The sequence below is a fragment of the Panthera pardus genome, unplaced genomic scaffold (genome assembly GCF_024362965.1).
Source record: "Panthera pardus isolate Hobbes unplaced genomic scaffold, ASM2436296v1 HiC_scaffold_25, whole genome shotgun sequence".
Taxonomy (NCBI): Eukaryota; Metazoa; Chordata; class Mammalia; order Carnivora; family Felidae; genus Panthera; species Panthera pardus.
In genome coordinates, this window is record NW_026526821.1 from 88,582,023 (window position 1) to 88,598,517 (window position 16,495).

The following is a 16,495-nucleotide window of genomic DNA, read 5'->3' on the forward strand; positions in this document are numbered from 1 at the left end:
CGTTAAAAACATGGACTAGAAAGACACCAAATTTATGATACTGGTTTCCTCAGGGGAGTAGTGAAAGGAATAGGGTTAAGGAAAGGGACATAAATCTTATCTGTAATTGTAAAAAATGTCTATCTTTACCTCTCTCTGTCCAGATATGTCTATATACGTCTATGTGTATTTATATATATATAAATCAAAACTGGAAAATTATTAATATCTGTTAATTCAGAGAAGCTGGCACACAGTGTTTTTTTTTTTTTATTCTCTGTAATCTTCTGTAATTTTAGAACGTTACTAAGAGGTTATCAGAAAAATAACACTACTTTCATATCTCACTGAACAGAACTTCTCCTATTATCTTACCTACATTCTCATATGTGAACACATCCTCCTGGGAAAAAGATGGGTGTCTAAGAAATTCAAAACACTTTGATGCTTCATGCTTTTTAGGCTTTAAAATTCTTGAGGATTTAATGGTTTTATTAACAATATTTCTATTGTTATTTCAATATCACATTTTAATTCTATACTTTTTCCCTTGAAACCTAGGTAAAAATCAACATTCCAGAAAGATGTGTCCTGTTTATCAGACAGCTTCACATACCCCCTCATACTGCAGCACACTCCACGGTAGGGAGGGTGGGGATGCTTACTCTAGCTTGGGAAGAAGAGCGGAAGAGTCACTATAGACATTCCTCTGGAATAAAACCAGAAGAAAACAACAGCCTCCATAATCATGTGAACCAGCTCCCTAAAATCAATCAGTCAATACCTCCCTCCCTCCCTCACTCTACACATAGACTTCCTCCCTCTCTCTCTCTCTCTCTCTCTACTGATTCTGTTTCAGTGAAGAACCCTAAGTCACCCCTGCACCAGAACCAGTAATCATTTTTCTACTACAATACTAAACCAAAGCATGTTTCTCCAATAAACTACCACTAAAAGTTACGTGTTTTACCCCTGAAAGACCAGGTCTTCTAAAAACCAAACTATGAGTAGTGTTTTTCTTATTAAACATGATATATGGCAAAATACATCAGCATACCAGCAGTGTATGTAAGTAAGTCTCAGGATGAATCAACAGATATACAAAAGGCTAGAGAGGATGTTATACGGACTTAATTATTTCTTGAAAGGTTAGGCTAAATATGGACCTTAAAACTATCCTAATTAACAGAAATTTTAGATAATAAAAAATATTCAATAAAAAAATCTTACCTTTTAGTTTTCATCTGGTCCCTCAGTTTGCTATACATCTCTAGGACTTGAAAGAAAAGGGGGAAAAGAGCATATAAGTATTATTCAGAGCAAGTGAAAAACTTATTAAAGCTAAAGGAATTACATCAAGAATCCTAGTCCATTTCCAGCTCCTCACCTGGAAGACACAGCATTAATTTATCAACAGTGGCTGAAATATTTCTCTGTTGTAGTCGACACTGCTTCAGCTCTTCCATTGCTATTACCAGCTTGGCAAGAGGAAAAAAAACTGAATTATGCCAGTAGCTGTAAATAAAAAGCTTTCAGTCACATTTTTCCACCCTGTGTTCAATTCATCAGAAAATCCCAGACAGTTTCATAGAAAGACCTGCCAAGTGAACTAAGAAACTGCCTTTCTCAACTAGTAAAACATTCCTGCGTGGTTTCCCATTTTCTCCCCAAGATACATACTATACTGGAAAAGGCCAGCTAAAGTGGAATCCTAAAATCCAGGGGCTATCCAGAAGAAAAGAAAAAACTTGCAGATTTTCTCCAAGCCTTACTCAGACCCTTCATTATGCTTGGTTTCATCAAATCTTCTGAGAAGATCCTATGTTTCTCTCATCAGTGCGAGGCTCCTTGAGGGAAACAGTCCTCCCTATATTGCTTCAGTTGGGTTTTAAACATAATCTTCAACTAAATCTCTATTTTAACAAATAAACCACATGCTTAGAGGTTATGGCTTTTCCAAGAGTTCCAGTTTAGGGAAGAGTAACTCACTTTTCCTTCCCATTTGAAGTCATACCACACTACAACTAGAAGAAACTGCATTCTCTGTGTAATTTTAAATATGTGAGACAAACTTTCAAAAAACAGTAATCTACATGGCTTTTTGTGGTACTCATCCCGAACCTATACCTAAAAAACATTATCTGCTTAGGTAATACCATACAAAAAGAGAGAGAGAGAGAGAGAGAGAGAGAGAGAGAGAACAGCCCTGATTAAGTCATTGATAAAACAATCAAAAGCTAGTCTTAAAAATTATTAAAAGTAAGTACTAGTCGGTAATAAAAGTACATGACACAAAGAACAGTGATGGTCTGCAAGTCAGAAAATAATTGCTATGCAAATTTTAGCAAATCATCTGTTTTAGTTTCCTCACCAATAAAATGGCGATAATACCTGTCCTGATTTATCATAGGCCTGTCATGGGAATCAAGTGAGAAAAAGGATGTAAAATAATCTTGTAAACTGTGATGGCTTAAATGGCAATTATATCAATTAACGGAATCACTGATTCACTTTTTAACAAGTATTTATGGAGCACCCACCTTGTGCCAGTCACTGTTTAGGCAGGCAGAGGGAATATGGCAATGAATAAAACAAACAAAAATTCCCGACTTCACGGAGCTTAATTTCTAATGGAAGGAGACAGACAGAAAACAAACATACCACTAAAAATATGTAATAGTAGAGCACGATAGGTGCAGTGGAGAAAAATAAAGCACGAAAAGTAAAACTAAAAAGAATGCAGGAGTGAGAGCGAGTCTGCAATTTCAAATAAAAGGCATCATTAAGAAGGGAACATCTGAGCAAAGTCTGAAGTAGAATATTGGGGAAAAAGCATTCCAAACAGAGAGAACAGCAGTGGCCACTCAAGTGATTTAAAACCACAGCTACGAAAAGCTACATCCTTGTGCTCACTTTGGCAGCACATATACTAGAAAAGCTACATCCTTTCTCATTACACTTTCTAGCGGCTATATTCATTTAATTCAGAAAAACATTAGGAGAAGCAATGATAACGTCCAAGTTCCTCCAACACACTGCTCTTGGTCTTCTAAGCCATCAAGAATGCAGTCATCACAAGAGAATGACAGGAAACAGAAGATTTGTTCAAAAGGTAAACCGGCCTTACTTCCTTTCCCTCATGTTGCAGTTTTCTATTAGTATCCGTCACTTGATTCTGTGGAGAGAAGACAATTTAAACTCATAAAAAAACAAGCATTTAGACAATTGTTGGGTAAGATCAACATTTTTTTTTAAATTTTTTAATGTTTACTCATTTTTTGATAGACAGAGTATGAGTGGGGGAGGGACAGAGAGAGAGGGAGACACAGAATCTGAAGCAGGCTCCAGGCTCTGAGCTGACAGCACAGAGCCCGACATGGGGCTCGAACTCACGGACCATGAGGTCATGACTTGAGCCGAAGTCGGACGCTCAACCGACTGAGCCACCCAGGCACCCCAAGATCAACATTTTAAATGAAAAGACTAAAAACAGTTATTCAGATACTTTCAGGATCCCAACACGTTTTGGTTTGATGGCATTCTCTTGGGTCTAAATTCTATCAACTTTTCTACTCAATGTTTTCTACTGCATGGTATTTTTAAAAATCAAAGAAAACAAATTTACTGGCTGACATGTTCAGCTTAGAATATTCCAAACTAAGACACTATAACAACCAAAGATCACACCTGAGTTTTGGAAAGAAAAGAGAGAAAACAGAAAATAGAAAAAATTACCCAGAGAACCTTAGCATCTCTACTATATGTACAAAGAACAAATTTTCCCATAGATATTCCTCACTTCACCAATGTATTCCTGGAAAACTTGGGTGTAAACTGAACTTTTAACTCAGGTCAAATTTTCCGTTTATTATCCTAATTTTATTTTTTTTATTCTTTTTTTTCTTTTAAGTTCATTTATTTTGAGAAAGAGAGAGAGCACAAGCAGGGGAGGGGCAGAGAGAGAGAGGGAGAGAGAAAATCTCAAGCAGGCTCTGTGCTGTCAGTGCAGAGCCCAACACGGGGCTCAGTCTCACAAACCATAAGCTCATGACCTGAGCCAAAATCACGAATTGAACGCTTAACCAACTGAGCCACCCAGATGCCCCTATTATCCTAATTTTAGAAAACATTTTATCTTAATTCTTTTTGAAAATTTTTTAACTGTGCTGTTATTTTTGACAGAGAGAGAGAGAGACAGAACACGACTGGGGGAGAGGCAGAAAGAGAGGGAGACACAGACTCTGAAGCAGGCTCTAGGCTCTGTGCTGTCAGCACAAAGCCTGACGTGGGGCTTGAACTCGTGAACTGCAAGACCATGGGCAGATCTGAAGTTGAACACTTAACCGACTGAGCCACCCAGAGGCCTCTTTTGGATCATTAATTCAAAATAGTTCCTAACACCTCCGTATTCCCATTTTTTTTCAAAATTAATCAATCCATCAGATAGTCAAAACTATGTAAACAGACCTTAAAATTTATCTAGAGTTCATAATTTAAAGGAACCGGCACCACGTTTTTTGACATCCACTTTTGGAGATTCGACTGATATAAAAAAAATTAAGTATACAGAATAGTAACTTCCTCACCATGTCGGATATTATCAAAACATGAGCAGGGGCACCTGGGTGGCTCAGTCAGTTGAGCAGCCAATTCTTGATTTTGGCTCAGGTCATGATCTCATGGTCATGAGATCAAGCTCCATGCCCAGCATGGAGCCTGCTTGAGATTCTCTCTCTCCCTCTCCCTCTGCCCTTCTCTCACTCTCTCTCTCTCTCTAAGCAACAACAACAACAAACATGAGCAATATTAACTTCTAAAGCTTTCTTTAATGGAGGCTTTCTACCCCCCTTCCACCAATAACGGCCACTCCTTACACTTTTAAGACATTCCCTTAGCTGAGTGTTTCCTATTATGTCCCTTAGAACACCAAGAAATGTTAATAGGCACTCTTCACATGCACCCAGAGGTGCACACAGTGCACAGATAGATACACACACACATATACATACACACACACCACATATCCCACTAAAATTCAGTGGGAAATTCCACTAAACAGGTTACTTTATTTAGGACTTCTTGAAACCTTTAATATTCTGCATGTACCATGAATGCCCAATAAGGGGGATATCATACAGAATGTTTTCCACATTTATTTAACATAACACCCTTTTACAGAGGATCATCTTAAGAAACTAGTTTTTCAGGAACACACATGTGAAAACTTTTCCCTACACTACATACTACACCTGGAGTATCATTTTCAGAGCAGATTACCACAAGCACCTCCTTTTTTCACAGACAAAATAAAACCCAACCTTCTCCAGAAAGTCTTTATGAAGTAACAGAAAAAGAAGAAACCCTCAAACTCCCTCTTTACTATTTAATAGTACCACATGTGAAACACTTGGCTTTACTGGACTATTAGCTCAACATGAATTAAGAATTAAGAATGTAGCTGTCCCAAATGCAGAGCTAAGACAACACTAATAGAAGCATTGTCTAAATGCTTCTAAAATGCTTCTAAATGCTTCTAAATTGTCTAAATTACGGGGGTCAAGAAGCTATTTTTGCAAAGGGCTAGGCAGATAATCTCTGTTGTAACTATTCCTCTCAGCCACTATAGCAAAAATGCAGCCATAAACAAAACGTAGATGAATGGGCATTGCTACATTCCAATAAAACTTTATTTACAAAAATAGGAGACAAGCTGGATTTGGCCTGCAAGACACAGTTTGCTGATCCTTCGTCTGGAATCAGTAAGATGGTAAGACTCTAAGACCACATGATAAGAATTACATTAAGATGCCATGTTTTAGCAAGGCCACTGACAACTGAAACACGGTTAGATTGGGAGTATGTTTGGAGAAGAACTCAAAGCTACACACATGAAAAATAAAGGGTATTTTAGCCCAAAAATGGGTAAAATATTCATTGAGAGATACTATATACTATACCTGGACACTATACACTATACCTAAATAACAGCTATCCAACAAATATCTGAAAAGCTATCACAATAAAGGTGCTAAAGTATCTGAAGGGCAATCAGAAGAAAGATGCTGCCCTAAAAATAGTGCTTATTACTCAAACTAATAAATGGATGTTACTAGAACATAGGAAAAATATCAGCTTAATATAAGAAAAAGCTTTCAAGCTATGTGAATAAAAATGGGGTGGGATGCCTTGAATTGTACTGCTATCCCCCCCCCCTTCACAGTAGTTATTCAAGAGTAATTTGTTTTTTAATCCTAGATATCTCATGAAATTCCACCTTCCATGAATCTCCTAAATTCAAAATCATGGTCTCTATTTACCTTATAAAGACACAACTTCTAAAACTTTTTTTAACCTCAAACTCTTTGCAAGAACCTTTTACACTGCAACCCGTACACAAGTTTAAGGAATACATGCAAACACGCACACACACACATACACACACACGCACGCACGCACACATGCATGCTTGAAGCAAAATTCCATGTAATACATGCTATTATTTTCTATTCTGTTCTGTTCTATTTCATTTCAATTTTTATTAACAATACTGATTATGGCACCCTAAACTGATCTCATGCAAATGATAGTTCTAAAACACATTCAGAGGTGGGGTGCCTGGGTGGCTCAGTCGGTTGGGTGTCCGACTTCAGCTCAGGGCATGATCTCATACTCCATGAGTTTCAGCCCCCACATCAGGCTCTCTGCTGACAGCTCAGAGCCTGGAGCCTGCTTCAGATTCTGTATCTCCTTCTCTCTCTGCCTCTCCCCCAACTCACACTCTGTCTCTCTCTCAAAAATAAAATAAAAGCATTAGAAAAAAAATTTTAAACACATGCAGAGGAGCCTAACCAACACTTCTAATAAAATAATTACTATTTCAATACTATTATAACATAAAAATGAAAGGAAACGGGGTGCCTGGGTGGCTCAGTCAGTTAGGCGTCCAACTCTTGATCTCAGGGTCTTGAGTTTGAGCCCTGCGTTGGGCTCCATGCTGGGCATGGAGTCTATTTAAAAAAAAAGAGAGAGAGAGAGAAGAAAGTATCCTGATGATCCAGGATGCTACTCCATGTAGAAAACATAAACATAGAGAGAGATAATATATATACTATGAATCAAAAGAAATAGTGGGTATTCTAGAAAGTGTAGTTTCTCTTCATTGTTATGTTAAAATAATACTGACAATAGTTAACATTTAACCTTGTCCATTTTCTAAACATTTTTTCTAGAGTTCAAGAATCTCAAATTTTCATAGGTTCTTAAGCCAGGTTGAATGGATCCCTCCGAGAGCAAAACCTCCCGGGTGTGCCGCTAGACTTTAATAGCCTCAGGTTTCAGAGGAAATGAGTGGAGCCTGAAGCAGTCAAACACCCTGAGCTGGCAGTCATGCTTTCTCTCAGGGGCATCTTGAGTAATCTGAAGGAATTTGCAACCTGGAACAATTTGGAGGAAGAAAGAGGAAGGGAAGATGAGTACCAAGTGGCCAGTGACACCAGCAATTGGTGAACATTATGGGCAATATTCAGTGGTCCTGCCAAGGAAAGTATTCTGCCCCATAGCTACTTCAGTGACCAGAGGCAGAGCTTTATGCTGTCCCTCACAGACAAGGGGCCCGGAGAGCAGAGGAGAAGTTTGGAATATACACATACAAGAAACACAGAAAAGAACAGCCTGAGGTGAGAATGGAAAGTTGGGATGGCTGAGTGAGGACAAATAGCACACACGGCTCCTGGCAAGAGCCTCATATCTTTGTTTTTAGACATTGCAGATATTTCTGTTCATCTGAAGCCTCGATTGTCCATTTCAGTTTTCAAAACTTCATTGTAACTTTTTATTTTAAATGTAATCAAATTGGGGCGCCAAGGTGGCTCAGTTGGTTAAATGTCCAACTTCCTAAGGTCATGATCTCGTGGTTTGTGAGTTTGAGTCCCACATCAGGCTCTGAGCTGACAGCATGGAGCCTACTTGGGATTCTCTGTCTCCCTTTGTCTCTGCCCCTCCCCAGTGCATTTTCGTTCTCTTTCTCTCAAAATAAATAAATAAACTTAAAAAAATTCTTTAAAAAAGACAAATATAGTCAAATTGTTCATACTTTTTAATTGCTTACTACATTAAGTAAACGTTTGTAATACCTTCTTATGTACGATATTTTTCTAAAATACACTGTAGTTTATTATTCTTTTAAATGAACGTACCAAGATTTATTTTACTAATCTTCTACTAAATGACTTTAAGGACATTTAATGACTTTAAGTTTTACACATTAGAGGGCAGGGCAGGGGAAAAATAATTAAGTTAAATTAAATTTAGGGGGTGTAGGTGGCTCAGTCGGTTAAGAGTCCAACTCCGGCTCAGGTCATGATCCTGTGATTCGTGGATGCAAACACCGCGACAGGCTCTGTGCTGACAGCTCAGAGCCTGGAGCCTCCTTTGGATGCTGTGTCTCCCTCTTTATCTGCTCCCCAGCCCTCCCCTTTCACACTCTGTCTCCCTCTCTCAAAAATAAACATTAAAAACATTAAATTAAATTAAGTTTTACACATGAAAAAGAAATCATATGAACATCCTTATACATACACCTATAGCCTTAGAATAAGTCTTTAAAACTATGTGGAGTTTGGGGTTCCTGGGTAGCTCAGTCAGTTAAGTGTCTGACTCTTGATTTAGGCTCAGGTCATGATCTCACAGTTACTGAGTTCTAGCCCTGCATCAGGCTCTGTGCTGATGGTACAAGCCTGCTTGGGATATTCTCTCTCTCTCTTTCTCTCTCCCTCTCTGCCCCTCTCCCACTCACACTCTCTATCTTAAAAAAAACAAAAACAAAAACAAAACAAAAAAAAAAAAAAACTACGTGGAGTTTTAAGTATTCATAAATAAAATTGCTCTCCTTGAAGAGGGTAACAATCTATACTCCAACCAGGCATTCCCTGTTTGACTGGTATCATATCTCTACTCTTAAATAGCACTTTTTTTCATCTTTTCATTTAATTAGGTGACATTTTATTGTTTAAGTCAGCATTCCTTTAATTTTCTAAATTGTAGAGTTCCTTTATATTTCTTATATGAACCATATATTAATGTCTATTTCTCAGTTTATTAGACTGTTCATATTTTTCCTTTTAACTTATAAAGACTTTTTCTATGTTAAGGATATTAATCACTTAGCAAATGTATTTTTTTCTTTTTTTGGCAAATGTATTTTTAAATAGCTTTTATTTATTATTTATATTTTTAACTTATTTGTAGAAAAGATTCTTTCACTTTAATGTTGCCATTTCTATCAAATATTTTCTTTCTGGCTCTACGAATTTTGTTTAGAAATGTACTCCTCAGTCCCCAAATCACATAAATATTCATCTGTACTTTCTACTAGTTTCTTCATGGTTTTGTCTTTTCTATTTAACTGTTTTGTTCATCTGAAATTAATGTTGATATATTGAATGAAAAACAGATCAAACTTAATTTGAACTAAAATAGTTACGCATTAAGCACAGTAACAACAACAACAAAAAACAAACCAGAAGAGCTGTTACTTTTGGAGGGGAGAGTAAAGAGAGCAACTGAGAAGGCTACAAAAGAGATTTAATTGTGTTGGAAATAATACACTTCTTAAGAAGGTTGGATAGCTGTTGTACAGCTCCATAAGCTCTTACTTGAAACCTTGGGACCCACTGTGTTTTGGACTCCAGAAATTTGGAGATTTTTATAAAGATAATATGGTACATATTGTACATTACATAAAACCTCTACCCAATGGGTACTAGGACAAGATCCCACCATCAAACACATTAATAATCCTGCAGCAAAATACAAAATTTTACATTAAATGAAACATTTAAAAGTTTGACAGCTTCAAGCAGGTTAGGTTTTACAGTCAAATTAGCTGATAAATCACTGTAGCTTTAAATAGCCCATTTTTCCCCTCAATAAAGTTGCTTCTTTGCTTTTCTTACCAATGTATTGTTTTATAGGAATTTCACACTCACTATCAAGTTCATCTTTTTGGGATCTTAATCCAAATTCCAATAAGGGAAAGAGGAGGAGGAAGAGGAGAAGAAGAAGAAGAAAAAGAAGAAGGGAATGAGGGAAGGAAGGGGAGGGGAGAGGAAGAACAGGGGAGAAGAGAAAAAGGAGAGGGGAGGGGAAGAAAAGGAGAGGGAAAGGGAAGGGGAAGGGAAGGAAGGAAGGAAAGGAAGAAGGCAAGAGGAAAGAAGGAAGGAAAGAGAAGGGAGGAGTTGAGAGGGGAGGGGAGGGGAGGAAAGAAGAGAAAGAAAGAAAGAAAGAAAGAAAGAAAGAAAGAAAGAAAGAAAGAAAGAAAGAAAGAGAAAGAAAGAAAGAAAGAAAGAAAGAAAGAAAGAAAGAAAGAAAGAAAGAAAGAAAGAAAGAAAAGGGAGGAAGGAAAAGAAAGAAAGAAAAGAAAAAAGAAAAGAGAAAAGAAAAGAAAAAGAGAAAGAAAAGAGAGGAAGGAAGGAAGGAAGGAAGGAAGGAAGGAAGGAAGGAAGGGAAATTAGAAACATAAGGACTGGAAAGAATGAAATAAAGCTGTTATTACTTACAGAGCATATGAGTGTTACACAGAAAATTCAAAAGAAATCCACACACAGATTATTAGAAATAATGTAAGAGTTTAGTGAAGTGGTTAGATTTAAGATCAATAAGCAAAATCATTTATCCAAGATAAGGGACCTGACCAATATGGCTGATCTCCTTCCTATATTTGAATCTGTCATATCAAGAATGAACTCCCACACTTTGGTAAAAGATACACCACAGCTACCACTGACTTTTTTTTCCCTGTGACCTTGGTTGCCATGCTGCAAAGACTTCTGCAGCCACGCTCTACAAGCCTCTCATCCTACAGTGATGCTTTTACCTAGCAAGGAAGTAGATGGATAACACGAAGAGTCAACTGGGTTTCTATTTGAAAGAAACAGTTACTGATTCTGTTGCTGGTTCTCACCCACATATGGTTATCCAAAATAAAGTTTAACTTTATTCTGTATTATTATTCTGTATTAACTGTATTCTTATTAGCTAAAATAGTCCCAATTATCTACATTTCAGTACAAATTCCTTTTCTTGGTATCTTGACTACAAACATGGACCCTGTAATGTACTCCCTACTCCTTTAGCGCTAATCAAAACCCCAGCACAGGACAGAAAGTTAGTCTCTCTTAGAGTCTCCTTACTTTGAGTTTCTGGGCTTCTCCTCTCACTTTCAACAGTTCAGTTATAGAGTCCACAAAGCCCTGGTAATGAAAGTTGCACATTTTCTCAATTTCTCGGTCATGATTACGGATGCGAGTTTCAAGCTTCTCCATGAATCGTCCATGTTCTTCACCATCATAGACAGACCTTTAAAAAAAAAAATTGTATGAAGATTACACCAGATTTACTTCTAAGAAACAGAAACAGAATTATAAACCCAGAAGCAAATTTATGTGGAAATTTCATACTGAAGGTACATTAACCACAGAGTAATCCAATTATATTAATATTGACCCAATTCTAGATGAGCAGTTTTTTAAGGAAAATAGAAATTCTGCTTCCTATTCATTGAAAAATATTTAAATGTGACAGTATTCATCACAGAATTATCATCATAAAGTGAAAGAACTGAATTGCAATTCCTTTGCACCTTTCTTTCTGAAACTTACCTAGAAAAACTCAATTTTGAGTAAAGCCAAATATTCAATTACTCCACGACTATACCCAAGAAGCTGATGCCGCCGGAGAAAAACACAGCTGAGCTGGGTACTCAGGTTAGCAATATAATCCCAAATCTAAACTGGGCACTCAATACATGCTGCCAGATAATACTCCTAAAACTATTCCCCCCTACCACCATCACCACCACAACATCACTTTGTATTCTCCAAAATAACTATGTTTAAGAAACTTACTTTCCCCTCTCTTCAAATGTCCACCCCCTCACTCTCAGCTGCTGACTTGACCACACACTTCACAGGAAAAAGAGAGAAATATTTCTCTTTTTCCCACTAAAATGAACGAACCTTCTTACCTCTTACTCTGTCCACTTTCCCGTGACAAAGGAAAAACTGTTTCCAGCTCTTATCTGTCAATCTTTGTTGATCAAGAACTTTATACCTTTAATTATTTCCTTTTATCCATCCCTTACACCATACATTTCCCCACTCTACTAAACCATTCTCATGGGTATATAAACAGGACCTTAAGAAACTGTCCTTACCTATACACTTCTCTCCATCTTTTATTTCTCTGCTCCCCTTCCAGTAAAACTCCTTTCCCCTTCCTCACCTCCCAATAGTCAGCATTCATCATGCTCCACTTAATAGCAGCATTTGCTGTAACGTGATACACTCACCCTTCTTGAAACAATCTTTTCTCTAGAATTCCATGATACCACAATAGTGTGGTTTTTTTATCCTTTCACTAACATGCCTTCTCAATCTCCTTTCTGGACTCCTCCTCTCTATTCTTTTTCTAAATATTCTAAAACAACTTATCTTTTCTACCTATGCTCTTTTACCAAGCAATGTCATCCCATGCCATGGCTTTAAAATACCCTGTACATAATAATGACTTCCTAATCCACACCTGTAATTCAGACCACTGCACTGAGCACTAGACTCAAATACCCGGCTACCATTTAACAATCACAACTGGACTTTTAAAAACCATCTCAAATTTAAAAATCATCCATCACCAAACTATCTCCACTCTCCAACCTGTTCCTCCCCCAAACCTTCCCACCATTCACCCACCTCACCACAACTAATAGCACTCTCCAGTTACCCAAATCCAAAATCCAAACGCAGGAATTACTCCCAATCCACCTCTTTCTATCACGCACCCTATCCAATTGATCAAGAAGTCCTAACAATCCAACCTCCAAAACATCTTACTAGTGGACTGCATCCCATTATTTCCACTAAAATTCTAGTCCAAATCTATATCATTGGCACACTACTAATAGCCTCCCAAAAGTCTCCATCTCCCCATCTCCCCATCTGCCTGCTTGTATTCAGACACCCTCCACACAGCAGTTAAAATGATCTTTATAAAGCAGTAATTCATATGTTATCCTTCTGCTTTACCAAAGAAATAAAAATTTGGAAAATTCATTAAATTGTTTTGAACCTGTTAACACTAGTCTGGAAAATGTATGATCTTTACATTTTATTGATTTAACTTGAAAGTGGAGGTTAATTGTAGAAAAGAAAAAAGAAAATGGCTTCTCTTTACCAAAGGAATAAAAATCTTAAATCCTTACCACAACCTGTAAGATCCTACACAATCTAGACTCTGATTATCTCTCCAACCTCATTCCTCTCTAGTTCCCACCCCTAGCTTCCCTCCATCCCCTATGTTCCAGCTACAATGGCCTTTTTTGTTGTTTTTAAGGCTTTTCTTCCCTGAAGAATTTTGTTTTTGCTGTTCTCATGTTAGTAATGCTCATTCTCTGAATCTTCAAACAACTCTCTCATTCTCATCATCCATGGTTTGTTGTCTATCTCTCCCCCCAAACCCATCCCAATTAGATTATAAGCTCCAGGGCAAGAACTTTGTCTGCCATATTCACCACTGTACCTCTACAAACAGTGCCAAATAGGTGGTAGGCAATGAGTAAACATTCATTCATTGTTGACTAAATGAATGAGTAATACTATCTCTAAAACCTCTTCGACATCTGACATTTGTTTAACAAATACACATGTGTTCATTACCAACATTTTCACATTCTAGAATCATTTGTGGGTGCCAGATCATGACCCTCATCTTGCATACTCTCCTCAGCAGATCAGTTCCATTGCCCAAAACTCAGCAGTAACTACAGATAATACATATACAAGTTTGGCTTCCACTAAAAATTCTAAACACTTACTGCAGAAAACCCAGAGCAATCTATATTCATTCTCCTTCTTTTGAAATAAAGAGGAGAGATCTTCAAATAAATTATAAACAATCCCCATGCTGACAATTAAGACACAATATAGAGGGGCACCTGGGTGGCTCAGTTGGCTGAGCGTCCAACTTTGGCTCAGTTCATGATCCCGCAGTCTGTGAGTTCGAGCCCCGTATCAGGCTCGGTGCTGACAGCCTGTTTTGGATTCTGTGTCTCCCTCTCTCTCTGCCCCTCCCCCACTCACACTCTGTCTCTCTCTCCTTCAAAAATAAATAAACATTAAAAAAAAGACACAATATAGAATAACCACTTGCCTGAAGGAGCTATTTGAAATATGAACACAAGACATAATCTACCATTGACATTTCAACTAACTTCAAATAAACATAAATTTCTCCTTCCAAAGGGAAAGAAAAGAAAGGTTACCATGTGAAGATACTAATATTCCTTGCCACTCATAGAAAAGCAATAACCAGTAAAAATGTATCAGTCTAAATGACATGAGCAGAAAGTATTCAATATTAGACAACTCTTTGGTTTCAAATTCAGTTATAGCTTGACCTAGTAATACTGTTAAGTAGCACATCTACTTCCTTCTACTATGTACAATCTCTTCTTTTTTTCCTTTCCAGTATCTATATTAATATCACAAAAGACAACTCAAGGAGAAGAAAATCCCCAAATTAAGAAATTCATAACATGTCAATAATGCCTCCCTAGTTCCCTGAACTTCCTATAAAATAATATAAATCAAAGAAAGAAAGGTAGATTTTCGTTGCCTGACTGTGTAGCCTTGGTTTTAGCAATGCAACTAAGCAGCCAACTCAGTTAATTTCTCTGACCCTCAGCTTTCTCATTTAGGAAATAGAAGGCAATCAATTACAAATTCTCTGAAGTATCAGCCTACTTTCTACAATTAACTTCCACTTTCAAGTTGAGTCAATAAAATGTAAAGATCATACATTTTCCAGAATAGTGTTAACAGGTTCAAAACAATTCAATGAATTTTCTACATCCTTATCACTTAGCCCCTACCTATTTCTCCTATTTTACAGCCTTTATGATTCTACTATTCTCTTTAATTATAATAATGTTGAATAACATCAAAGGTTTACAGTGGATCCCTTGAGTATCTTGAGAGTTTAAAAAGTTAGAATAAACATAAAACCCACATATTTAAAACAGGGGTGTTGAACTATATTTAATAAACTTGTGTTCAATGGGTATGTTTCAAGAAATCCACATTTTCCAGACTTTATGTGTGTATAGGGAGAAGCACATATATGTAATTTGGGGGGAAACTGATCCATAGCTTCCATCTGGTTAACAAAGAGGTTAAAAATCACTGATTTAAAGGTTTTGCTTCAAACTGCCCAGCACAGGAAAAGGCAATTATAGATCACTACTTAACAGTTCAATTTCTACCAGCATTTCAAGTGTATCTGAGCCTTACTCAGTACTAACCAACATTATCTATCAGATATAAAATGTTAAAAGCAAAAATAAACAAGTCTTATATTCTAGAAAGATTATAGACCTACGAAAGTTAACCTAATATTTGCAGTCAACAGTGCACTTGAACAAAGAGTAGCTTCCCCACCCCCCCAACCCCAAATAAATGACTTAAACTAGAGAAAGACTGCCATCTAGTGATGACCCATTTCTAATATTCCTTGAAACTTTTGACTTGTTGTGTCCAAGTAAGAGAGACTGCTTAAAAATCTAAAACCTGTATTCTATAATACCTCCTGGCCAATGACTTATAACTAGTTATTAAATGATACTTTATATAAAGCACTCTAATATTTAAATTTCCATTTCTAATATAAAGCAGGATTTACAGAAAAGCTATATGCTTTTAACGTATCGGTGCCACAGGTGTGCCACAGTTAAATAAGACTATGAAATAAACAAACTGCACCACTGCATTATTTGTCATAAGCCAAAGAATATTCTAGTACCTAGTAAAAGAGAAACAAGAAATGCTTAGGAATTGACAAGTTTTTATAGCCTAAATTTTGAGTCAACCACATAAATGCTGCCTTGTAGAGTCTAATTTCACCAAAAAAAGTACCCAATACACAAAAAACAACCACATAAACACATACACACAAACACACGTGCACACACACATAGGTTTTTGCAAAGAGTAACATGTTTTATCCTAGTGGCTATATCTGATGCATACTTTCAAACATCCCACCTAGATTTCATGGGCATTTTAAGAGACAGATTTTAACTGCTAAAATGGCACTTCAGGAATTCTATTCAGCAAATACTTATCATTCCTCTGTAGCAAATCATTACAGGATTATATCATTTGCTACAGCCTGTATCAGCTCTAATCTGTTTGTCCAAAGAGGAAAATAATGTTATGAGCATATGTTATCTCATTTAAATCCTTTGCTCCTTATAAATTAGACATAATTCCCATTTTATAAATGAAGAACCTGAACCCAAGGAGATGAAGCAACTTGCCAAATTCACACAGCTAGGAAGTGTCCTCTGTAGTACATTGGTCTGTCCAGCAAAGAAAGTAAAATGGTTCCATGAACCCCTAAAATTTCAGAGTTGAAAGAGGTCTTAGAGACGGAATACAAAGCTATTATTGTACAATGGAGGAAACTG

At 37.0% G+C, this 16,495-nt stretch overlaps 1 protein-coding gene across 6 annotated transcripts in view; it reads right to left on the reverse strand.

The window, feature by feature from the left end:
* EXOC6B (exocyst complex component 6B) overlaps positions 1–16,495 on the reverse strand; it is a 613,936-nt gene that overhangs the window by 511,535 nt on the left and 85,906 nt on the right. For all 6 annotated transcript variants that reach the window (XM_053890818.1, XM_053890816.1, XM_019441650.2 and 3 more), the window contains exons 2-5: positions 11,169–11,334; positions 3,107–3,154; positions 1,367–1,457; positions 1,210–1,255 (exon numbers count right to left, since the gene is read on the reverse strand). In XM_053890818.1, the coding sequence (XP_053746793.1) occupies positions 1,210–1,255; positions 1,367–1,457; positions 3,107–3,154; positions 11,169–11,300 (317 nt within the window). In that variant the 5' untranslated portion in view covers positions 11,301–11,334. The remainder of the gene's footprint in view (positions 1–1,209; positions 1,256–1,366; positions 1,458–3,106; positions 3,155–11,168; positions 11,335–16,495) is intronic.